At 48.5% G+C, this 26334-nt stretch overlaps 1 protein-coding gene across 2 annotated transcripts in view; it reads right to left on the bottom strand.

Annotated features, from left to right (window-relative positions):
• The window catches only part of PRKAG3 (protein kinase AMP-activated non-catalytic subunit gamma 3), a 62830-nt gene that overhangs the window by 10785 nt on the left and 25711 nt on the right, over positions 1 to 26334 (bottom strand). For both annotated transcript variants that reach the window (XR_005750364.1, XM_040358117.1), the window contains exons 5-11: positions 25658 to 25716; positions 23455 to 23500; positions 23321 to 23375; positions 19488 to 19614; positions 15580 to 15745; positions 4614 to 4651; positions 2318 to 2464 (exon numbers count right to left, since the gene is read on the bottom strand). Coding sequence is in view for 1 of the 2 variants with exons in the window: in XM_040358117.1 (XP_040214051.1) it covers positions 2318 to 2464; positions 4614 to 4651; positions 15580 to 15745; positions 19488 to 19614; positions 23321 to 23375; positions 23455 to 23500; positions 25658 to 25716 (638 nt within the window). In the remaining variant the exon portion in view is untranslated. The remainder of the gene's footprint in view (positions 1 to 2317; positions 2465 to 4613; positions 4652 to 15579; positions 15746 to 19487; positions 19615 to 23320; positions 23376 to 23454; positions 23501 to 25657; positions 25717 to 26334) is intronic.

Here is a 26334-nt window from a genome sequence, read left to right as displayed (position 1 = left end):
CAAAATAGGGGATAGTTTTATTGCATTTTTATAAAAAAAAATTTTTTTTACTACTAATGCCGGCGATCAGCGATTTTTTTCGTGACTGCGACATTATGGCGGACACTTCGGACAATTTTGACACATTTTTGGGACCATTGTCATTTTCACAGCAAAAAATACATTTAAAATGCACTGATTACTGTGAAAATGACAATTGCAGTTTGGGAGTTAACCACTAGGGGGCGCTGATGGGGATATGTGTGACCTCAAGTGTGTTTACAACTTTAGGGGGGTGTGGCTGTAGGTGTGATGTCATCAATTGTGATTTCCTATACACACGATCGATGACGGCGCCACAGTGAAGAACGGGGAAGGTGTGTTTACACACAGCTCTCCCCGTTCTTCAGCTCCGGGGACCGATCGTGGGACTCCAGCGGCGATCGGGTCCGCGAGTCCCGCGGTCATGGAGCTTCGGACTGGGTCGCAGGTGCGCGCGCCCGCGACCCACGGCTGCGCATTATACAATCACATACAGGTACGCGATTGTGCCCAGCCGTGCCATTCTGCCGACGTATATCGGCATTAGACGGTCCTTAGGTGGTTAAACACAAATTTCTGATAATTTTATGGAGAGGGCTTATGCCGCGTACACGCGATCGTTTTTCGGGTTCTAAAAAATGCAGTTTTTAATGGTCTAGAAAAAATGAAGTTTTTTTCAACCCGATCATTAAAACGGCCTTGCCTACACACGATCGTGAAAAAAAAATGCTCTAGCGAAGCGCAGTGACGTACAACACGTACAGCGGCACTATAAAGGGGAAGTTCCATGCGGATGGCGCCACCCTTTGGGCTACTTTAGCTGATTCCTTGTTAGTAAAAGACGATTTGCGCTTTTCAGTCTGTTACAGCGTGATGATTGTGCTTACTCCATTACGAACGCTACCGCTACCGTTTTACCAGAACGAGCGCTCCCGTCTCATAACTTGCTTCTGAGCATGCGCGTTTTTTTCACATCGTTAAAGCCCACACACGACCGTTTTTTACGACGTGAAAAATTAGAGCATGTTCGAAATTTTTAATGGACATTTTTTTACATCGTGAAAAATGCTCTGGAGCCCACACACGATTATTTTTAATGAAATTAAAAAAAACTTCATTTTTTTAGAACCCGAAAAACGGTTGTGTGTACGCGGCATAAGAAGATATAACCGTGCCAATGGTGCAGCAGAAAACATATAGCACAGTGAAGAAGGTTTGTGGTCGAGGATGCTAGGACAGTCAAAATTCGAAGCAGCGCTTGACTTATTTGCCTCTCAGCCCAGTCCGTCCCATAAGACTGTCGCAAACCAGCGGGGACTCTTTCGGTGCTGCCCCCCCTGCAAAGTGCCGCCCTAGGCCTGGGCCTTGTTGGCCTAGGCCAGGATACAGCGTTGGTGCCATCAGTGTGTGAGTCACTGCATCCATCCATCCATCCATCCAGGGTTCCCTGAGATCTTCTGTACAAGTAAACCCCTTGGCTGGGCTATAGCCACATGCCTGCTTTGCTTGCTATCTGGTAAGCGTGGTTTTAGGTGGCAGTGCACTTTTGTGAATCAACTTCATATTAATGCCCATGGCTTTGGAATGGGATGTCCAACACATTCATATAGAAGTAATATGTGTCTATAAATGTTTGGACATATTAGCAGGTTAAAGTTACATGGGATATCAGTGACCAGGGCTGCTGATAAGCCAGTACAACTGGCCCTGTTGTACCGGGCCCAGCCAGCAGGGGGGGCCCGGGGAATCTAGGATAAAAGAATGCAGAATAATAATAATAAAAAAATTCACCAACAAGCAATTGCAATGGCATTGGCAGTATGGGTGGTACTGTCTCTTTAGGCAACACATGCGTTTCTGGCATTGGCAGCATGGGTAGCACTGTCTCTGCAGACTGCACATGTGTTATGGAATTGGCATGGATGGCACTGTCTGCAGCACATTATGGCATTGGCATGTCCCACCATCAAGTTTCTAAACGCCACAATTACATGAACTTTGTTTTAAGGCGGGGTCTGGGGAGAGACCAGGGGCGCAGCCAGGGGGCTGAAGAAGGGACCAGGGGTGGGGCTAAAGGGGGCCCCATCAGGTAGGCTGTACGGGGCCCCATGATTTCTATCAGCAGCCCTGTCAGTGACTGGGTTTAGTTGGCATGCAGATGCCAAAAGAAGGGCACCTTTGGTGCCATTGTCTCTACTGGAGGATAGCCATAGCATCCTATGATGACTATTATTTATTCCCAGAAGAAGCAATGTCTGCAGAGAGACCACATAGCACTCAGGATTACATTCAGTACCTGCTCCTTTACTATGCGGTCTATCACCGTCTCCAGGGTCTCATGGGGGTAACACATCAGGACACCCTCCAGGGACAAGCTACGTCGCCGTAAAGCCTCGCCCACTGTTATGTCCAGGTTGTTGTAGATCTTTTGTGCTGCCAAGTGCTGAAATAGAAAACAAATCATAGATGGAGAAAAAAAAAAATACTTTCTACAGTTTTCATTAACTTAAAAGTGTCTGTAAACCTCAGACATGAAATATGAACAAAGCATATCACTCTATAGCATAGGTGTCAAACTACGGCCCGTGAAAATCAGTTGTTGCATACTGTGCATAGCATACTTCTGAACTCTGCACTCCCTACGTTGTGCACTCCTGAACCCTGCACTTCCTACGCAGCACGCTCCTGAAGCCTGCACTCCCTATGCAGCACACTCCTGAACCCTGCACTCCGTACGCAACACACTCCTGAACCCTGCACTCCCTATGCAGCACACTCCTGAACCTTGCACTCCCTATGCAGACAAAAAAAAAATCTCCTGCGCTCCGGTATTTTTGGAAGGTGCAGTATGCACCCTCTGTTCTTTTCTCTACTCCCTATGCAGTACACTCCTGAACCCTGCATTCCCTACGCAGCACACTCCTGAACCCTGCACTCCCTAGGCAGCACACTCCTGAACCCTGCACTCCCTAGGCAGCACACTCCTGAAGCCTGCACTCCCTAGGCAGCACACTCCTGAAGCCTGCACTCCCTAGGCAGCACACTCCTGAACCCTGCACTCCCTATGCAGCACACTCCTGAGACCCTGCACTCCCTACGCAGCACACTCCTGAGACCCTGCACTCCCTACGCAGCACACTCCTGAACATTTCACTCCCTACGCAGCACACTCCTGAAGCCTGCACTCCCCTACGCAGCACACTCCTGAAGCCTGCACTCCCTAGGCAGCACACTCCTGAACACTGCACTCCCTAGGCAGCACACTCCTGAACACTGCACTCCCTAGGCAGCACACTCCTGAAGCCTGCACTCCCTACGCAGCACATTCCTGAAGAGTGCTCTCCCTACGCAGCACACTGCTGAAGCCTGCACTCCCTATGCAGCACACTCCTGAAGCCTGCACTCCCTAGGCAGCACACTCCTGAAGCCTGCACTCCCTAGGCAGCACACTCCTGAAGACTGCACTCCCTAGGCAGCACACTCCTGAAGCCTGCACTTCCTACGCAGCACACTCCTGAAGCCTGCACTCCCTAGGCAGCACACTCCTGAACCCTGCACTCCCTAGGCAGCACACTCCTGAACCCTGCACTCCCTAGGCAGCACACTCCTGAACCCTGCACTCCCTAGGCAGCACACTCCTGAAGCCTGCACTCCCTACGCAGCACACTCCTGAAGAGTGCTCTCCCTACGCAGCACACTCCTGAAGCCTGCACTCCCTACGCAGCACACTCCTGAAGCCTGCACTCCCTAGGCAGCACACTCCTGAAGCCTGCACTCCCTAGGCAGCACACTCCTGAAGCCTGCACTCCCTAGGCAGCACACTCCTGAACCCTGCGCTTCCTTAGCAGTGCAAGAAAACTTTATTGGAGATTGCTCAGACTGAACACTATGGTGGAGTGCAGATACAAACTGCTGATGCGGTCGCTGATGAATTTGAATTTGAGTTTGACACCCCTGCTCTATAGTGTGTACTTTTCTCAATCCAGAGCACTAAGTGTCACTTCTGTCTGCTGCTTCTTTCCTCTGTTATCTGCATGAATAGCTTCTGACAACTTTTCCTGACACCAAGAGAAAAATGGTGACATGGGAGGGATCTCCAGCTGGTTGACAGCCTCAGCTCTGTTCCTGTGTGAAGGGGGTTGTGTCCCTTCCCTCCAATCAGTTCTCAGAGCTCTCTTCACGAAGCTCTGCAGAGTATAACTTCAGCTCTCCGCCCCTTTTTTTCTGAACTCTCAGACAAGCTTTATAAATTCAGTACTTTGAACTGATGTAAAGAAGACTGCAGATAAACAGGTACAATGTATGTAGGATGATTTGTTTCATCTCTGTGTATCACCTGAAGCCAGGCACTGCACTGGGTCTTTTTTGTTGTGAACAAGCAAGCTATCGCTCATGAAACGCGTCAGCTGCTGCCCTGTGTGTGTGTCTGGCCCATTGTGACAATAAAGACGATATCAAGCTAATATGGAGTTCCAGTGTGAGACCAATTCCTTGTTCCGTACAGCACTGGGTACATGGAAGGCTTTACAACCACTAACTCCCTCTCCTTCTTTCATGAAACACTTCAGGTTATTGAATTTATTTGTACTCACTATGACGTCGAATCTGGAGTACAAACCAACAACTTGTCCTGAAAAGTAAAATAAAAAAGGAGTTAAAAACCCAAAAAACACAGCGAAGACATCCAATATATAATGACATTAATGCAGAAAGTTGGGAGTTTAACCACTTCCCGCCCGGTATATTGACGTCCGGGAAGTGGTTCTGAAATCCTGACTGGACGTCTATTGACGTCCTGCAGGATAACAGCCGCGGCGTGCCCGTGGGGGCGCGCATCGCGGCGATCTGTGATGCGGGGTGTCAGTCTGACACCCTGCATGTCCAAACTCAGTAAAGAGCCTCCGGCGGAGGCTCTTTACCACGTGATCAGCCGTGTCCAATCACGGCTGATCACGATGTAAACAGGAAGAGCCGTTGATCGGCTCTTCCTCACTCGCGTCTGACAGATGCGAGTAGAGGAGAGCCGATCGGCAGCTCTCCTGACAAGGGGGGGTTTGCGCTGATTGTTTATCAGCGCAGCCCCCCCTCGGATGCCAACACTGGACCACCAGGGAGTGCCCCCCGGTGCTCAATAGAGCAAAAAACAAAAAAACAAAAAAAACACCAATAAAAAAAAAAATGAACACAATCGATGCCAATCAGTGCCTACAAATGGGCACTGACTGGTAACATGGGCACTGGCTGAAATGATGCCCAGCAATGCCATCAGTGCCACCCCTAAGTGTCCATCAGTGCCACCCAGTGTCCATCAGTGCCACCTCTTAGTGCCCATCTATGCCCAGTGCCCACCTATCAGTGCCCATCTGTGCCACCCATAAGTACCCATCAGTTTCCCGCCAAAGAGTGCCCATCAGTACCGCCAAAGAGTGCCCATCAGTGCCGCCGAAGAGTGCCCATCAGTGCCGCCGAAGAGTGCCCATCAGTGCCGCCTATGAATGCCCATCAGTGCCGCATACCAGCGCCACCTATCAGTGCCCATCAGTGCCACCTATCGGTGCCCAGTGCCACCTCATCAGTGCCACCATATCAGTGCCTATAATTGAAGAAGAAAACTTACTTATTTACAAAAACAAATAACAGAAAAAAATAAAAACTTAATTTTTTTCCAAAATTTCGATCTTTAGTTGTGCAAAAAAAAAAAAAAAAAATCGCAGAGGAGATCAAATACCACCAAAAGAAAGCTCTATTTGTGGGAACAAAATGATAAAAATGTAATTTGGGTGCAGTGTAGCATGACCGCGCAATTGTCATTCAAAGTGCGACAGTGCTGAAAGCTGAAAATTGGCTTGGGCGGGAAGGTGCGTAAGTGCCCGGTATGGAAGTGGTTAAACAATCCTTGAATAATAATAATCATCATAATAAATGTATATCCTGGTCACCATGTGCCATGCTTGTCATTGACTATGGACGGGCAGAGCTATTAATATCCAGCAATGGGACGTTCCCGGGAAACAGCTGTGTCCTCATGCGGGGAAGAGATGGACGTTGCTCCGGTGCCCCCTAGGGAGGGTCTTTGGACTCGGACCAGGGTCACCGGCTCGGCACTAAAGACAAAGTATTAAGTAAGATTACCGAGAAGACGGTACAAAGGGCTCCTTCTTATTTCTGCTGCTGTAATGACTTGGCTTTCCGTTTGGCTTTCGATGTTTAACCGCACAGGTCATAAGATGGGACGGCCGTACTTTGTAGATCATCTCTGAAGCGGACAAGGAACTAACAGGGAGGGATAGTGTAAGGGGCGGTGTTACAGTACAGTGGAACCTCGGATTGCGAGTAACGCGGTTAACGAGCGTTTTGCAATACGAAAATTGTGGGCCAGATTCACAGATGAAATACGCCGGCGTATCTACTGATACTCCGGCGTATTTTCAAATTTGCCGCGTCGTATCTTTAGTTTGAATCCTCAAACCAAGATACAACGGCTTCTGGCTTCGAACCGACAGGCGTACGGCTTCGGATCGTAGGTGTAATACTTCGGCGCCCGCTGGGTGGAGTTCGCGTCGTTTTCCGCGTCGGGTATGCCAATTAGCTGTTTACGGCGATCCAAGAAGGTACGCGCGTTCGTCGCATTCTCTTACGTCGTCGCTAGTCGGCTTTTCCCGGCGTATAGTTACGGCTGCTATTTCTTGGCTTATATTTAGACTTGCCAAAGTATGTTAAAGTATGGCCGTCGTTCCCGCATCGAATTTTAAATGTATTTTTTTGCGCAAGTCGTCCGTGAATAGGAAAGGACGTAACGCACATCGCTGTTCAAAAAACATTACGTCGGTGCAACGTCATTTCGCGCAAAGCACGGCGGGAAATTTCAAAACGGAGCATGTGCAGTAGGTTCGGTGCAGGAACGCGCCCAATTTAAATGATACACGCCCCATTTGAATTAGGCAGGCTTGCACGGGACAGATTTACGCTACGCCGCCGCAAGTTTACAGGGCAAGTGCTTTGTGAATCAAGCACTTGCCCATAAAACTTGCGGCGGTGTAACGTAAATGCAATACGTTACGCCGCCGGAATTCTATGTGAATCTGGCCCTGTATTTCCTAAAATTCTAACTCGGTTTGCGAGTGTTATCTCGCAAAACGAGCAGGATTCAGGCCAAAGCGGTGTGCAGTACCGCATTTGGCCTGAGGTGGGGGGGGGGGCGCCGGTGACGAATGGCGCCGATCGCAGCTGATCAGTGCCGTTCAGAAATGCACGGAAAGGCCCAAAGACAGTTCGGCTCACCTCGGAAAGGCTAGTGAACGGAGTCTTTCCAAGGTTTGCCGAGGTCAGCTGAATTGTCCTCGGGCCTTTCCGCCCATTTCGGAGGCTCTCCGGCGCCCCCACCCCGCCTCCGGTCGCATGCGATATTGCATCCCACTGAAGTCAATGCGGAACAAATTATTTTCTTTTCCATTAACTTCAATAGGGAAACTCGCTTTGATATGAGAGTACTTTGGATTACGAGCATTCTGCTGAAACTAATTATGCTCGTAATCCGAGGTTCCCCTGTAGATTGAAGTTATGGTGTTAGGGTTACAGGGATGGTTAGTGTTGGGGTTACAGGGATGGTTAGTGTTGGGGTTACAGGGATGGTTAGTGTTGGGGTTACAGGGATGGTTAGTGTTGGGGTTACAGGGATGGTTAGTGTTGGGGTTACGGGGATGGTTAGTGTTGGGGTTACGGGGAGGGTTAGTGTTGGGGTAACGGGGAGGGTTAGTGTTGGGGTTACGGGGAGGGTTAGTGTTGGGGTTACAGGGAGGGTTAGTGTTGGGGTTACGGGGAGGGTTAGTGTTGGGGTTACGGGGAGGGTTATCGTTGGCGTTATCGTTGGGGTTACAGGGAGGGTTAGTGTTGGGGTTACAGGGAGGGTTAGTGTTGGGGTTACAGGGCGGGTTAGTGTTACAGGGCGGGTTAGTGTTGGGGTTACAGGGAGGGTTAGTGTTGGGGTTACAGGGAGGGTTAGTGTTGGGGTTACAGGGAGGGTTAGTGTTGGGTTTACAGGGAGGGTTAGTGTTGGGGTTACAGGGAGGGTTGGTGTTGGGGTTACAGGGAGGGTTAGTGTTGGGGTTACAGGAGGGTTAGTGTTGGGGTTACAGGAGGGTTAGTGTTGGGGTTACAGGGAGGGTTAGTGTTGGGGTTACAAGAAGGGTTAGTATTGGGGATACAGGGAGGGTTAGTGTTGGGGTTACTGGGAAAGTTAGTGTTGGGGTTACAGGGAGGGTTAGTGTTGGGGTTACAGGGAGGGTTAGTGTTGGGGTTACAGGGAGGGTTAGTGTTGGGGTTACAGGGAGGGTTAGTGTTGGGGTTACAGGGAGGGTTAGTGTTGGGGTTACAGGGAGGGTTAGTTACAGGGAGGGTTAGTGTTGGGGTTACAGGGAGGGTTAGTGTTGGGGTTACAGGGAGGGTTAGTGTTGGGGTTACAGGGAGGGTTAGTGTTGGGGTTACAGGGTGGGTTAATGTTGGGGTTACAGGGAGGGTTAGTGTTGGGGTTACAGGGAGGGTTAGTGTTGGGGTTACAGGGAGGGTTAGTGTTGGGGTTACAGGGTGGGTTAGTGTTGGGGTTACAGGGAGGGTTAGTGTTGGGGTTACAGGGAGGGTTAGTGTTGGGGTTACAGGGAGGGTTAGTGTTGGGGTTACAGGGAGGGTTAGTGTTGGGGTTACAGGGAGGGTTAGTGTTGGGGATACAAGGGGGGTTAGTATTGGGGATACAGGGTGGGTTAGTATTGGGGATACAGGGAGGGTTAGTGTTGGGGTTACAGGGAGGGTTAATGTTGAGGTTACAGGGGAGATAAATGAGGGTTAGAGGGTGGGTTAGTGTTAGAGTAGGGGGGGAGGATTCATGTTAGGTTTACATGAAGGATCAGTGTTAGGGTTACATGGAGGATTTGGGTTGCAGGAAGGGTTGGTGTTGGAGTTGCAAGGGGTTTAGAATAAGGGTTAGTGATACAGTAAATTGAAGGGCTAGTGTTAGGGTTACAGGGAGGGTTAGTGTTAGGGTTACAGGGGAAGGTATTGTTAGGGTTGTGGGGTGGGGGGGGTAGTGTTAGGGTTAGTATGACAGTAAAGTTCTGGGCTACAAGAAAGGTTGGCGTTTGACAGCAATGAGAGCCAACGGCTCCCGCTGCTGTCTCAGCCAATGAGGTGGCAGAGTTTGTGGAGAAGCAAGGCTCTGGTGCACATCGCTGGATCGAGAGGGGGCTCAGGTAATTATTAGGGAGGGCTGGGGGGGGGGGGGGGCTTCTGGACAGAGAAGGTTTTTTACCTTCATGCATAGAATGCCTTTAGAACCACTAAGTCTTAAATTATTAATAAAAAACAGTAATAATGAAATGCAGAGGCAATTATTTAATAGGGTAGAGAGTAGATGCATTTATATAATCTGACAGATACAATTGGCCCTTTGAGGATAAACATAATGCTGATGCGGCCCGCAATGAAATTGATTCCCCCCCCCCCCCCTGCTCTATGTAATGCATCAGATCATTTATGACGGCACTCCATTTAGCGTACAATAGAATTTCTCCCTCTGAAGAGCAATCAGCTGTTTATGGACTCTCATATATAACATTCAGAGGTCTCCAGTGGTTTCCCTTCAGCAGCTCTCAGAGGTCACTGAACTCTCCCTGAATTCCTGTGCTGCGGGGAGGAAGAATCTTATCCGGCTCCTGTTCTCGATGACTCCGGTGTTCTATGTATAGCACAGATTAGAGGACGCGATCTGCGCGGGGTACAGAGGTCGTATCCTCTACAATATAACGTGTTCTGATGGGTTTTATCTGGCTGCATTAAATAGCAGGTGTGGCATGTAGGAAGAGGATCTGTAGTTCTCAAGAGTCTAAATGTCAATCTTCAGATATATATCTAATAGCTTGTAGACTCTATGGCAGCGATGGAGAACCTTTCTGAGCCCGAGTGCCCAAACTGCAACATAAAACCAACTCAACGTGCCAACACTGCAATTAAACAAGTCGCGCTTTGCCGCTGGCGACAACGCTCTGCTGGGTCTGGAAGCCAAACAACATACTAATAAGTAGAGCTGCACCATTCTGACCAAAATGAGAATCGCAATTTTTTTGCTTAGAATAAAGATCACGATTCTCGCGGCGTAAAATCTTTCACATTATACAAAAAAATTGGGCTAACTCTACTTCAACTGACAATTGCGCAGTCGTGCGACGTGGCACTGAAACAAAATTGACGTCCTTTTTTTCCCCACAAACAGAGCTTTCTTTTGGTGGTATTTGATCACCTCTGCATTTTCTTTTTATAGTTTTGGTAATCAAATTCGCAATAAGCGTTTATTGATTGGTTTGTGCAAAAGTTATAGGGCCAGATTCTCAAAAACGCGCCCATCTATAGGCGGGCTTAGCGTATCTCAGATACATTACGCCGCCGTAACTTAGTGAGGCAGGTCCCGTATTCTCAAAGAACTTGCGGCCAAAGTTACGGCGGCATAGTGTAACTGTGCCGGCGTAAGCCCGCATGATTCAAAGTAGGCTAGTGTGGGCGTGTTTTATGTTAATGTATCGTGACCCGACGTGATTGATGTTTTTAAACAAACGGCGCATGCGCCGTCCGTGAACGTATCCCAGTGCGCATGCTCAAAATTACGCCGCAAATAGTCAATGCTTTTGACGTGAACGTAAATTACGTCCAGCCCCATTTACGGACGACTTACGCAAACGGCGTAAAACACGATGCTGTTCGTACGTTTCCGACGTCCATACCTAACATGACTTACCCCTGCTTTATGAGGGGTAACTTTACGCCGGCGTATGTCTTACGTAAACGACGTATCTTGCTACGCCGGGCGCACGTAAGTTCGTGAATCGGCGTATCTAGCTAATTAGCATATTCGATGCGTAAATCTACGGAAGCGCCACCTAGCGGCCAGCGTAAATATGCAACTAAGATACGACGGCGTAAGAGACTTATGCCGCTCGTATCTTAGCCGAATTAATGCGTAACTAATTCTAAGAATCAGCCGCATAGATACGACGGCTCTCATTCGGACTTACGACGGCGTACATGGCGCTACGCCGTCGTAAGTCCTTTGAGAATCTGGGCCATAGCGTCTACAAACTAGGGGATAGATTTATGGCATTTTTTTTACTAGTAATGGCGGCGACCTGCGTTTTTTTTACGTGACTGTGACATTATGGCGGACACATCGGACACTTTTGATACTATTTTGGGACCATTGTCATTTATTCAGCGATTAGTGCTATAAAAATGCACTGATTACTGTGTAAATGACACTGGCAGGGAAGAGGTTAAACACTATGAGGCGAGGAAGGGGTTAAGTGTGTCGTAGGGAGTGATTCTAACTGTGGGGGGATGGGCTACCATTGACATTACAGCGATCACTTCTCCCGATGACAGGGAGCAGTAGATCTCTGTCCTGTCACTAGGCAGAACAGGGAAATGCCTTGTTTACATCTCCCGGTCTGTCGCTCCGTGACACGATCGCGGGACACCGGCGGACATCGAGTCCACGGGTCCCGGCAGCGTGCGTGCCCACAATTCCGCAATTTAAAGGGGACGTAACTGTACGCCCATTTGCGCAGCCGTGCCATTGTGCCGACGTATATCGTCGTGCGCTGGTCGGCATGTGGTCAAAATGAACCTGTGCTTTGCCCACATAGGACATTTTAATGGCCCCCTCCCCAGCAAAACATACTCAATTCTTCCTTACTTCCCCACTGCCCTGCTCAGTTGTCAGGAGCATAATAAGCTGCCCTATGGGAGGTATGAGCTCGCCCAGGGCTATGGACTCTAGCTGTGTGACCACACAAGAGCTTGGCGACTGGCCACGGAAGGACTCGAATCTCCTCCATATTCAGAAAAAAATACTTTTTTTTTTTTCCCTCACTCCCTTCACTTGATCCGAGCGCAGGGGAGCAAAGAAGAGGTGGAGATTAAAGAAGAGAATCTGTTGTCTTTGCCCTGCATTGGAAAAGCACAAAATAAAAATTCCTACAATACAACTGGAAGTCCATTAGGTAACTGCTGTCGCCTGTCCCACACCTCGGAAATTCCAACTGAGCCTACAAACAAAATGCACACCCTTCTGTAAAGCCACATGACAACACAGTTGGTAGATCCAGATGTACAGACAGATAAAAATATAAGCAGGGGCGTGACCAGAAGCGGACCTGGATGGCTGCCTGATTCCCTAGCTCCCTCTCAGCCCACAGCATTCTGGCAATTACGGGACCTTTCTGGGTCATCCTAGATGGGCAAATCTGGGATGACCCGATCCGCGGCAGCCAGGGGATCATCCCAACCCCCTCCAGGCTCCTCAACGGACCTCCGGACCTATTTTATCCCGCCGGAGGGGCCGCCGGCCGGGATACACAAGATGGCGCCGGCTGCATCCAAGGCCGCCATGAGGTCTCCCCTGCACCTCTCCTCCTCGGTCCCGGCGCAATTCAGGGAGTTTGGGGACCAACAGCAGCCCGCACCGCATCATCCAGATGACTCCACACAGGTCCCCGGTCTGGTGAGTACCCCCGGCTCGGCCGCCTCCATCACCCGGGGCCTCATTCTCAGGAGAGCGGGCCGCCATCTTGGAACTCCCAGACGGCTACACCCAATGCACGGAGGCCTTTCCGCGGCTTCTGTGGACCGCATCAGTACCGTGCATCGGCGGGACCGGGGCCCAGCTCCCCAGCCTCCTCGGGGGAACAAGAAGATTTTCCGGTCCTGCCTGGCCTGGATCACCCCCTGAATCACCGTTTGCTGCATCAGGCCTAGAGAGGCCTAGGCCTACCACAGAGAACGCGGTGGGCTTCGTCCCGCTACGCCAGGCGGCCCAGCTTTAGGCCGTAGCATCCTGGTTTACTTTACGTTCATATAACAAGTGGATGGAAATTGAGAAATTATGGCTAGCCCCGGTCCATCCTAACAACATCCTACTGTGGATTGCAAACACGGAGGTAGACCCCGAAGGTATGCTTGGCCCAATGTCGGTGCTCCGACAGCTGTGGTGCAAGTTGACACCCCAACATAAGCTGACCTCTGACTGCTCGCTCCTGACCTCCTTTGCCTGTAACCCCAAGGTGCCAGACAGCCTCACCCACCGAATGTCTTTTCCGTGGACTTCGCGGAATCTCTTCCACTTTGGCAACCTGGTGGATCCTCTGACCCGTAGATTATGCCCCTTTGCCGAGCTACAGATCCAATATGATCTTCCGAGCCGGGAATTCTATGGGTATCTCCAAATACGCCACTATGCCTTAACGATTGCACCAAAATTGCAGTTTTCGCCCCCGACCCCATTTGAATGCTTGATTCTAGCGAGCTCTGCCCAGAGGGGATTGATTTCAAGGATATACACTATACTGAACGCCTGGCCCATGGAAATAAAGGGCAAGGATGCGTACATGACTAAATGGGAAAAGGCTCTTGGTGAGGAGATCCCCGTGGAACAATGGCGTGAGATCTGGACACAGGCAGCAAAAAGTTTGATTTGCACGCTATGGCCCGGATTCTCGTACGAGTTACGCCGGCGTATCTCCAGATACGCCGTCGTAACTCTAAGTCCAAGCCGTCGTATCTATGCGCCTGATTCAGAGAATCAGTTACGCATAGATTTGTATTAGATCCGACCGGCGTAAGTCTCTTACGCCGTCGGATCTTAACTGCATATTTACGCTAGCCGCTAGGGGCGTGTACGCTGATTTACGCCTAAAAATATGTAAATCAGCTAGATACGCCAATTCACGAACGTACGCCCGGCCGACGCAGTACAGATACGCCGTTTACATTAGGCTTTTTGCCGGCGTAAAGTTACCCCTGCTATATGAGGCGTACATGAGGCGTACCAATGTTAAGTATGGACGTCGTTCCCGCGTCGAATTTTGAAAATTTTACGTCGTTTGCGTAAGTCGTTCGCGAATAGGGCTGGGCGTCATTTACGTTCACGTTGAAAGCATTGGCTTCTTGCGGGTTAATTTGGAGCATGCGCACTGGGATACTTTCACGGACGGCGCATGCGCCGTTCGTAAAAAGCGTCATTTATGTGGGGTCACATTAAATTTACATAACACACGCCCACATCTACCACATTTGAATTAGGCGGGCTTACGCCGGCCTATTTACGCTACGCCGCCGCAACTTTGGTTTGAGAATAAGGCACTTGCCTGACAAAGTTGCGGAGGCGTAACGTAAATAGGATACTTTACGCCCGCACAAAGATACGTGGTTGTACGTGAATCCGGGCCTATATAGAGAAACTACCTATAAAATCCTATGCTTCTGGTACATGACCCCGGAGGTCCTCCACGCCATATAGCTCAGACCGCTGCTGGCGCTGCCTTGGGGCAAGGGGTACCCTCCTCCATATTTATTGGAGCTGCCCGCTGATAGGCTCTTTCTGGGACTCGGTCCGGCAGCTGCTGGAGCGACTTCTAGACAGACAGATTGCCTTCATCCCAAAATATTTCCTCCTGGGTCTTTCACCACTAAAGCTCCCGTCCCCATATAAGTAAACTGGCCCGGCACACCCTTACGGCAGCACAATGCTTGGTGGCGTTGCATTGAAAACGCCGCTCTCCCCCTGAGGCCCTATACGCCAGGATCAAGGACGTGGAGACTATGGAGAAAATGACCGCCAGATTGCGAGACCGGTTGGAGGCACATGACACAGACTGGGAGCTATGGCACCGTGGGGAAGATCCACCCTGAGACGGTACGTGGGCCAACACTTTCCTTCTGCTCTTCTTCTCTTTTCCTTCCTCTCTCCTCTAATTCTGGAGCCCTCTTGTGACTCCGGCTGATAAACTATTTAGATGTTAGGTTTGATGTTCATTTTATCCACAACATACAGATAGTCCTTATGGACGAGGGCCAGTTTGTACCCGGCCACATTGGCACTACCGTATCCACTAAACAAGCCGGTATTGTGGATTATAGTAAGCGAAGATATTGAGCACTCCCTGTTTTAATGTCTATATGCCTTTTTTCTGTATTATCTTTGTTTGCTTTCTGTTTTGTATGGCTGTACGTTATATGTAAGCACGAACCTCTGATCAATAAAAACTGTTAGAGAAAAAAATAAAAAATATAAGCAAATCCTGACTTTTCCAGTAAAAGTCACACTTGGCCCTTCCCCCTTCTGCAGGTCTCTTTTGGTCCTTTATTATGATGGGCGGCTTTACTAGACAATTCTGAGCCTTGGGAGAAGGAAGGAAGAAGCTTGTCTTCTTCTTGTATCTCAGCCAGGGCCATCTTTAATATTGATTGGACCCTGGGCAAACATTTTCTTGGGCCCTCCCAAATCCACTTATAAACTACGGGCAGAATGGGCTCAAGGGGAAGCTGCTTTGGGGCCCACAACAATGACTGGGCCCGGGGCAGCAGCCCCTTTTGCCCTGTGTTAAAGACGGCCCTGATCTCAGCATTGACTGATTGTTGTGTTTTTTTATCTCTGCTTATGCATTTCCTTGTCCTAGGCTCAGCTTCCAGACTTGTGACACATTTAATTGACTTTGGTGATCAACAACATCTAAAACTCACCGGCTTCGTTCACCACGGGGAGGGCAGACACTCTTCTCTCTACAAAGATCTCCAGGGCGCTGTATATGCTGGATGATTCATGTATAACGGCTACGTCCCTGAAGGTCCCGATGCCCAGCTCCAACATGGTCTTCTGCATGAATCGAGGCCGAGGAATGGAGCCCCCCTGTCATTGTGGGACAACAAAGTATAGACATTTCACAATGAGCTCCCAGAACACAACATTACACCTACAGACCTTGAGGAACTCTAACTTACCCACTTAAGGACCGGAAGGATTTGCCCCCTTAAAGGGGTTGTAAAGGTACAATTTATTTTCCCTAAATAGCTTCCTTTACCTTAGTGCAGTCCTCCTTCACTTACCTCATCCTTCCATTTTGCTTTTAAATGTCCTTATTTCTTCTGAGAAATCCTCACTTCCTGTTCTTCTGTCTGTAACTCCACACAGTAATGCAAGGCTTTCTCCCTGGTGTGGAGTGTTGTGCTCGCCCCCTCCCTTGAAATACAGGAGAGTCAGGACGCTCTCTTCGTTGCAGATAGAGAAAGGAGCTGTGTGTTAGAGAGCGTCCTGACTCTCCTGTAGTTCAAGGGAGGGGGCGAGCACGACACTCCACACCAGGGAGAAAGCCTTGCATTACTGTGTGGAGTTACAGACAGTAGAACAGGAAGTGAGGATTTCTCAGAAGAAATAAGGACATTTAAAAGCAAAATAAAAGGATGAGGTAAGTGAAGGACCTCTGCGGTTTTTATTTTTTGCGCTATAAACAAAAATAGAGCGACAGTTTTGAAAAAAAATTCAATATTTTTTACTTTTTGCTATAATAAATATCCCCCAAAAATATATAAAAAAAATTGTTTTCCTCAGTTTAGGCCGATACGTATTCTTCTACCTATTTTTGGTAAAAAAAAAATCGCAATAAGCGTTTATCGGTTGGTTTGCGCAAAATGTATAGCGTTTACAAAATGGGGGATAGTTTTATTGCATTTTTATCAATTTTCTTTTTTTTTACTACTAATGGCGGCGATCAGCGATTTTTTTCGTGACTGCGACATTATGGCGGACACTTCGGACAATTTTGACACATTTTTGGGACCATTGTCATTTTCACAGCAAAAAATGCATTTAAAATGCATTGTTTATTGAGAAAATGACAATTGCAGTTTGGGAGTTAACCACAGGGGGCGCTGAAGGGGTTATGTGTGACCTGAAGTGTGTTTACAACTGTAGGGGGGTGTGGCTGTAGGTGTGACGTCATCGATTGTGTCCCTCTATAAAAGGGATCACTCGATCGATGCGCCGCCACAGTGAAGAACGGGGAAGCCATGTTTACACACAGCTCTCCCCGTTCTTCAGCTCCGGGGACCGATCGTGGGACTCCAGGGGCGATCGGGTCCGCGAGTCCCGCGGTCCCAGGGCTTCGGACAGGGTCGCGAGTGCCATTCTGCCGACGTATAGGTGCAGGAGGTGGTCCTTAAGTGGTTAATACATATCCCAAAATATATATATAAAAAAAAAAATCGTCAGTTTAGGCTGATATATATTCTACATATTTTTTGGTAAAAAAAATGGCAATAGGTGTATATTGATTGGCTTGCGCAAAAGTTATCGCGTCTACAAACTATGGAATAGATTTAGGGACTTCTATTTTTTTTTTTTTTTTATTGTTTTTACTGGTATTGGCGGCAATCTGTGATTTTTGGCAGAACTACAACATTGCAGCGGACAAATCTGACCCCAAATTATACTTTTTGGGGACCAGGGACATTATTACATTGATCAGTGCTATAAAAATGTGCTGACTAATGTAAAAATGACACTGGCAGTGAAGGGGTTAACACAAGGGGGCGATTAAGGGATTAACTGTGTTCCCTGGGTGTGTTCTAACTGTAGAGGGATGGGCTACCAGGCACAGTGGGAACAGTAGTTCTCTGTCATGTCATCTGTCAGAATGGGGGGTCAGCCTTGTTTACAAAGGCAGATCCCCATTCTGCCTCTGGCCAATCAATGAGCAGTAATGATGTGCACTAACCTCTTGCAACCATTTATTGAGCGGTGAGGGTATGCAGTAACCTCAAGCAACCAACCAATCAGTGAGCAGTAATAATGTGCACTAACCTCTAGCAACCAATTGGTGAGTGGTATGGATGTCCAATAACCTCCAACAACCAATCAGTGAGCAGTATTGATGTACAGTAATCTCTAGCAACCAATCAGTGAGCAGTATTGATGTACAGTAATCTCTAGCAACCAATCAGTGAGCAGTATTGATGTACAGAAATCTCTAGCAACCAATCAATAAGAAGAAGTCATGTGCAGGAACCTCTAGCAAGTAATCAGGGAGCCATAATGTGTGCTGTAACCTCTAGCAGCCAGTCAGTAAGCAGTAATGATACACTAACCTCTGGCAACCAATCGCAATCGCTGCCTCATCTGATTCAGTAAACTGATTTTGAGTCTAGCTGCTATGTATTGTATGTCTCAGAGCAGGGGGAGAGGGAGAATGCATGGAAGGGGAGGGGGCGGTTGTTTGCCCAGGGTCCGATCAATATAAAAGATGGCCCTGATTACATACAAAATATTGCAATGCCCAAGTACAAAATTCTGAAATCATTTCAACAATACAGTGCATCAAATCCAGAAATGGGGATTCTTTGTGGCCCAACACGTTTCTTGGACTCAGTCCACTTCATCAGGAGCCATTAATATATACACTATATAGTATAATGTATGTTGAAATTATTTTTTACTTTTTTACTTGCAATATGTTGTATGAAATGATATTGTTTTTTTTTGCAAGATCTAAGAAGTATAGTTTAAATAAAATATGTTTTACGTAAAATGCTGTGCCTCATAAGTCTCACTTTAATATATTTTTGTGTGATGAAAAAAAAAACCCCTTATAAACGGGCTATAGACATTTTTAAAGAATAGTTTTCTGTTTTTTTATTACGTGCCTTTTTTTTTTTTTTTTAGACCTAGGAAGTCACCACTGGGTCTCTGTGCTTCTCTGTACAATGCACATTGTGAGAAGCTCACAGTGTGCAGGGAAATCAGAGTAAGCCATTTCAGTACAGCAGAGGAGACTGTAGAAGAAGACTGAAGGGAAGGCCGGAGGTCAGATTTATATAGGATGCTCGGTTTGCCTTCACAGTATACAGAGAGGCCCAGATTCACGTAGATGGGCGCAAAAATGTGCGGGCGTAACGTATCTCATTTACGTTACGCCGCCGCAAGTTTTTCAGGCAAGTGCTTTATTCACAAAGCACTTGCCTGTAACGTCAGTAAATCAACCGGCGGAATTCAAATTCGGTGGGTAGGGGGCGTGTTTCATTTAAATGAAGCGCGTCCCCGCGCCGAACGAACTGCGCATGCGCCATCCGTCAAATATCCCAGTGTGCATTGCTCCAAATGATGTCGCAAGGACGTCATTGGTTTCGACATGAACGTAAATGACGTCCAGCCCCATTCACGGACGACTTACGCAAACGACGTAAATTTAAAAAATTTCGACGCGGGAACGACGGCCATACTTAACATTGGCTGCGCCTCATAGACCCAGGGGCAACTTTACGCCGGGAAAAGCCTAACGTAAACGTCGTAACTTTACTGCGTCGGCCGCGCGTACGTTCTGGAATTCGCGTATCTAGCTAATTTGCATACTCGACGGGGAAATCGACGGAAGCGCCACCTAGCGGGCAAAAAAAAAATTTGCTTTTTAGGTTCGACGGCGTAAGAGACTTACGCCTGTCGGATCTAATGGATATCTATGCGTAACTGGTTCTAAGAATCAGTCGCATAGATACGACGGCGCTAGGCAGAGATACGACGGCGTATCTGGAGATGCGCGGTCGTATCTCTATTGAGAATCTGGGCCAGAATCTTCAACATTTCGTCGCCTTACACTCACAAACATATGGAGGAATTTCAGCAGCCTCTTGTGTGTGAGGATGTGCAGGATGTTTCCCGATACGGGCTCCATGACCGGCAGCCGGTGGATCTTGTTCTTGATCAGGGAATAGACGGCATGGAACAAGCTGGAAAAGACAGAAGGTGTCAAGAGAAAGTCCAACCAACAAAGACAGCAAATCAGAGAACTGCTAATGCCATACAGGGGGCATGGCAAGGGTGGCGAGGACGGAACCCTCTGCTCGCCTGACCTTAAGAAAACAGCCAAATACAAAGTTCAAATCCACAAAGGTGAACGTTTTTTATCTGCCAAAGGGCAAGATTCCACGTAGGGGGACGCAAGTTTGTGCGGGCGTAGCGTATGTTATTTACGCTACGCCGCCGCAATTTAGAGAGGCAAGTGCAGTATTCACAAAGCACTTGGGGCCAGATTCACAAAAGAGATACGACGGCGTTTCTCCTGATACGCCGTCGTATCTCTGTTTCTATCTATGCGGCTTATTCATAGAACCAGTTACGCATAGATAGCCCTAAGATCCGACAGGTGTAATTGTTTTACACTGTCGGATCTTAGGATGCAATACCGCGGCCGCCGCTGGGGGGAGTTCGCGTCGTAAACCAGCGTCGGGTATGCAAATTAGGAGTTACGGCGATTCACGACGGATTTTCGCGTTCGCTACGTCGCCGCTAGTCTAGTTTCCCGTCGCAAAGTTAGTCGTTATTTGACCTGCCTTAACTTTACACAGCAATCGTATTGCTGTGTAAAGTATGGCCGTCGTTCCCGCGTCGAAATTTAAAAATGAACGTCGTTTGCGTAAGCCGTCCGGGAATACGGAATTACGCTACTCGCGTCGCCGTTCGAAAAAATGACGTAACTGCGCGCAAAGCACGACGGGAATTGCGAAACGGAGCATGCGCAGTAGGTCCGGCGCGGGAGCGCGCCTAATTTAAATGGCACACGCCCATTTGAATTGGCCCGCCTTGCGCCGGACGTATTTACGATACACCGCCGCAAGTTTCCAGGTAAGTGCTTTGTGGATCGGGCACTAAAACTGGAAACTTGCGGCAGTGTAACGTAAACGGGTTACGTTACACGCCCGCAAATGTATGTGAATCTGGCCCTTGCTCCGTAAGTTGCGGCGGCGTAGCTTAAATCTGCCGGCGTAAGCGCGCCGAATTCAAATTGTCAAGGAGGTGGGCGTGTTTTATGTAAATAAAACATGACCCCACGTAAAGGACGTTTCTCACGAACGGCGCATGCGCCGGCTGTGAACGTATCCTGGTGCGCATGCTCCTAATCACGTCGCAAATAGTCAATGCTTTCGACGTGAACGTAATTTAGGCAAAGCCCTATTCGCGAACGACTTACGCAAACGACGTCAAATTTTCAAAATTCGACGTGGGAACGACGTCCATACTTAACATTGGCTATGCCTTATACAGCAGGAGTAACGCTACGCCGGAAAAAGCCTTACGCAAACGACGTAAAAAAATCCGCCGGGCGCGCGTACGTTTCTGAATTGGCGTATCCAGCTCATTTGCATATTCTACGCTGAAACCTAGTGACCAGCGTAAATATGCACCCTAAGATACGACGGCGTAGGAGACTTACGCCGCTCGTATCTTAGCCTAATTTAAGCGTATCTGGTTTCCAGAATACGCTTAAAAATTTACGACGGCGTAGATTCAGAGTTACGACGGCGTATCTACTGTACGGTTCTCTGAATCTAGCCCACAGTATTTATAATCCTGTTCAGATATCAGATTTTACAGCTGAATATTGTAACCAACAACCAGGCGAGACTAGCTCAGCTACAAAGCTGGGAAATGAACTGTTTAATTTGAGATCTCACACAAATATAAACACCAGGATGACAATACAAACTGTAACCAGAAACCTAATTACCATGAGCTAATTAACTAATCATTTAAAGGGGTTGTAAAGGTACAATTTTGTTTCCCTAATAAGCTTCCTTTACCTTAGTGCAGTCCTCCTTCACTTACCTCATCCTTCCATTTTGCTTTTAAATGTCCTTATTTCTTCTGAGAAATCCTCACTTCCTGTTCTTCTGTCTGTAACTCCACACAGTAATGTGAGGCTTTCTCCCTGGTGTGGAGTGTCGTGCTCGCCCCCTCCCTTGGACTACAGGAGAGTCGGGATGCCCACTAACACACAGCTCCTTTCTCTATCTGCAACGTAGAGAGCGTCCTGACTCTACGTTGAATCCTGTCTCGCAAAACGAGCAGGATTCAAGCCAATGGTGTGTGCAATACCACATTTGGCTAGAGGTGCGGGGCTCCAGTGATACTCATAACGGTTCGGAGCCATTCGGAAATTCTTGAAATCACCTTTGGCCTCATGCGGTATTGCATGCCATAGGAGTCAATGCGGAACGACTTTGGTTCCATTGACTTCAATGGGGAAACGCGCTTTGATATGTGAGTGCTTTGGATTACGAGCATTCTCCTGGAACGGATTATGATCGTAATCCAAGGTTCCACTGTATATACATTTTCTGTATTATTGTCCCCTCCCCTTTCAATCGTGTTTTCTATTTAATAAATTGCTATATTTTTTCATATTTTCACCTAATCCTTACGTACCAATTTTTCTCCAACCCTAACCAGGGGCATTCCGCATGCCTGGGGCAGGTATTCCTTTCTATTATCAAAACTGATTTAGATACGCTTTTACTACTTGCCGACCAGCCGCCGCAGTTATACGGCGGCAGGTCGGCTCCCCTGCGAGAGAGCACGTAGCTCTACGTCACCTCGCGAAGCGGCCACTAGGGGCACGTATGCGCGCCCCCCGCTCGTCCCTGATCCCGACGCGCGTTCCCGGCAGGTGCGATCACCGCCGGGCACCCGCAATCACTCTCATTACAGAGCGAGGACCGGGAGCTGTGTGTGTAAACACGCAGCTCCCGGTCCTGTCAGGGGGAGAAATGCCTGATCGTCTGTTCATACAATGTATGAACAGCGATCAGTCATTTCCCCTAGTCAGTCCACCCCCCCTACAGTTAGAACACACCCAGGGAAGATACTTAAGTCCTCCCCCGCCCCCTAGTGTTAACCCCTTCCCTGCCAGTGGCATTTTTATAGTAATCCAATGCATTTTTATATCACTGATCGCTATAAAAATGCCAATGGTCCCAAAAATGTGTCAAAAGTGTCCAAAGTGTTCGCCATAATGTCGCAGTACCGAAAAAAAAAAAAAAAACGCTGATCGCCACCATTACTGGTACAAAAAAAATATTAATAAAAATGCCATAAAACTACCCCCTATTTTGTAAACGCTATAACTTTTGCGCAAACCAATCAATAAACGTTTATTGCGATTTTTTTTTTTTACGAAAAATATGTAGAAGAATACGTATCGGCCTAAACTGAGGAAAAAAATAGTTTTTTTATATATTTTTGGGAGATTTTTATTATAGCAAAAAGTAAAAAAACATTCCTTTTTTTCAAAATTGTCGCTCTATTTTTGTTTATAGCGCAAAAAAAGAGATGTTCTTTTTCTAAGTCCGTCGGAATTTCCGACGGAAAAAGTCCAATGGGGCATACACACGGTCGGAATATCCGATGAAAAAATTTCGCAGAGGTGATCAAATACCACCAAAAGAAAGCTCTATTTGTGGGAAAAAAAGGACGCCAATTTTGTTTGGGAGCCACGTCGCAAGACCGCGCAATTGTCAGTTAAAGTGACGCAGTGCCGAATCGCAAAAAGTGCTCTGGTCTTTGACCAGCAACATGGTCCGGGGGGTAAGTGGTTAAGCTGCAAACATCAAATACAAATCCTCCAGCCTGGTAGGAGGGTGAAGCCCGGAGCCGTACCTGTCTGTAGGTGAGATATAGATCAGCGGCTTGAAACAACTCTGCAGGTAAACTTCTGAAAGAGAAACACAAAGCTGAGAATTTCTTCCCAACGAACGGCAGAGAAATCACAGAGCACACCGTGTCAGTGTTACCTCTCCAGGTCTCGATTTTATGCTCCTCCAGTTCATAGATCTGAACCTAAAGACAAGGAAAACACCAGTCAGAGGCACGTTCACACTTTGCCGTTTGTGCATGACACGGGCTGTGTCACCCATCATGTGTCGCATTAACACACAATGGTACTGTGGTGCCATGCGTTTTGGCGGGCGTGAACGCGAAATGAATGAGCTGCCCTATCTGCGGAACTAGGCTTGCACACGTGTGAACCTAGGCTTTAAAAAAAAGGAGAATGGGATTTGTTTTTTGTTCATACTTACCTGGATGGATGCAGTATCTGTCCCCCGCCAGCTTTAACACTGAGAACCGAGCGATCAAACACCGCTGATCGCTCGGTTCTCAGAGCTCTGTGATCAGAGAGCGGTGACTGTCAGTCACTGCTCTCTGCTCTGCCTCCTCCGCGCTCACTGAGCGCTGGGCTGTGAAGGTGGTGGGAGCGGCCGGCTCAGGCTCTCAGTGGCTCGCCGGGTGCCGGTCCGGGCATGTGGGTGGATCCCGACCATCTTTCCCGAGCCTAGATCAGCTCTGTGACGTCAGCCGACAGCGGGCCTCAGCATATGATGTTCAGTCAGGATAACTTGACTTGAAATAAAGTTTTATTTTTTATATTATTTTTACACAATTGTTTTACACGGTTGTTTCAAATTTTCTTATTTTTTAACACTTTTATTGCTGTCACAAGGAATCCTTATGACAGCAATAGGTAGTGACAGGTGTCCTCCTCCCGCTCCCCCTCTGTGTCCTCCTCCCGCTACCCCTCTCTGTCCTCCTCCCGCTCCCCCTCTGTGTCCTCCTCCCGCTCCCCCTCTGTGTCCTCCTCCCGCTCCCCCTCTGTGTCCTCCTCCCGCTCCCCCTCTGTGTCCTCCTCCCGCTCCCCCTCTGTGTCCTCCTCCCGCTACCCCTCTGTATCCTGCTCCCGCTACCCCTCTGTGTCCTCCTCCCGCTACCCCTCTGTGTCCTCCTCCCGCTACCCCTCTGTGTCCTCCTCCCGCTCCCCCTCTGTGTCCTCCTCCCGCTCCCCCTCATTGTCCTCCTCTCGCTCCCCCTCATTGTCCTCCTCCGGCTCCCCTATGTGGTGTCCTCCTCCGCTACCCCTCTGTGTCCTCCTCCGCTACCCCTCTGTGTCCTCCTCCGCTACCCCTCTGTGTCCTCCTCCGCTACCCCTCTGTGTCCTCCTCCGGCACCCCCTCTGTGTCCTCCTCCGGCACCCCCTCTGTGTCCTCCTCCGGCACCCCCTCTGTGTCCTCCTCCGGCTCCCCCTCTGTGTCCTCCTTCTCCCCCTGTGTCGTCCTCCTCCCCCTCTGTGTCCTCCTCCCCCTCTGTGTCCTCCTCTGGCTCCCCCTCTGTGTCCTCCTCCCGCTCCCCCTCTGTGTCCTCCTCCGCTACCCCTCTGTGTCCTCCTCCGCTACCCCTCTGTGTCCTCCTCCGCTACCCCTCTGTGTCCTCCTCCGCTCCCCCCTTCATGTGCTGCTCCACCCCCCCCCTCCTCCTCCGGCCCCCTATGTCCCAGATCTTTCAGGGTGGAGAGCGGATGAAGGAGCCAGTAAATATGTCATTTACCGGCTCCTTCCTTTTCCGAATGCGCGTGATCACCGACTGTCCATACATAAGTGAGCATCCTAAACTGTGCTTACGATGCTCTCAGTTTATGAATGGAGAGGAGGGAATCTCTATCCTCAGTCCCTTTCCATGTCTCAAAGTGCAGGACACAGATGTCAACAGGGTTGAATAAAAAAGGAAACATTGTAATAAATAAATATTTTAAAGTAAAAAATTTAAAAACAGTAACAAATTAAATTAAAAAAACACTGACAGTCCGATCCCCCCTCCCCCAAAAGAAAGCATTGAAAAAAAAAAAAAAAAAAAAAAAAATGTAAAAAATAAAATTGTAAAAAAAAAAAAAAAGCTATTGACACCATCCACGCCTCATCAGTGCCACCTATCAGTGCTGCATATTAGTGCCACTGTCACATGACATTAAAAAAAAGTAACGGCGAGTACTTGGAAAAAAAAGTATCAGTACTTGTACTCGGTCTTAAAAAAAGTGGTATTGGGACAACCCTAATTCAGACCGTTATCTCCTGTCTATGGCTGATTGCAGAATATTGCGTCCATAACACTAAGAATTGCCCACCCCCCCCCCCCCATCCCCCTGTGTAATGCGGCGTATAGACTTACCATGGGAGCCTTGTAGTATCTGTGGAGGATATTGATGAAGTCTGTGATGGTCAGCATCCCTGGGGGAGAACACAGGACACACAGTCACCAGTCTATGGGAGCCATGGTCTTATTATGAGACAGGTCCTCTTTATTGGAACAGTCCTTACAGAACCAGATTAGAAACTGGGAATACCGCCGGCGGTGACATCAGAGGGCCAGATTCATAAAGAATTGCGGCGGCGTAACGTATCCCCTTTACGTTACTCCGCCGCAAGTGCTTGATTCACAAAGCACTTGCGTGTAAACTTGCGGCGGCGTAGCGTAAAGCCGTCCGGCGCAAGCCCGCCTAATTCAAATGGGGCGTGTACCATTTAAATTAGGCGCGTTCCCATGCCGGACGTACTGCGCATGCTCCGTTTTGAAATTTCCCGCCGTGCTTTACGGCGACGTGCGTAACGTACTTTCGTATTCCCGGACGACTTACGCAAAAAAAAAAAATTTTAAATTCGATGCGGGAACGACGGCCATACTTTAACATGGGCTGTCTATTGTTACACCACCTAAATAGCAGCCGTAACTTTGCGACGCGAAAAGCCGACTAGCGACGACGTAAGAGAATGCGACGGCCACGCGTACCTTCGTGGATCGCCATAAACAGCTAATTAGCATACCCGACGCGGAAAACGACGCAATCT

Source organism: Rana temporaria, chromosome 6 (genome assembly GCF_905171775.1).
Source record: "Rana temporaria chromosome 6, aRanTem1.1, whole genome shotgun sequence".
Lineage (NCBI taxonomy): Eukaryota > Metazoa > Chordata > Amphibia > Anura > Ranidae > Rana > Rana temporaria.
The sequence above is the reverse complement of the archived record's forward strand: the minus strand, read 5'-3'. Positions and strand labels throughout refer to the sequence as shown.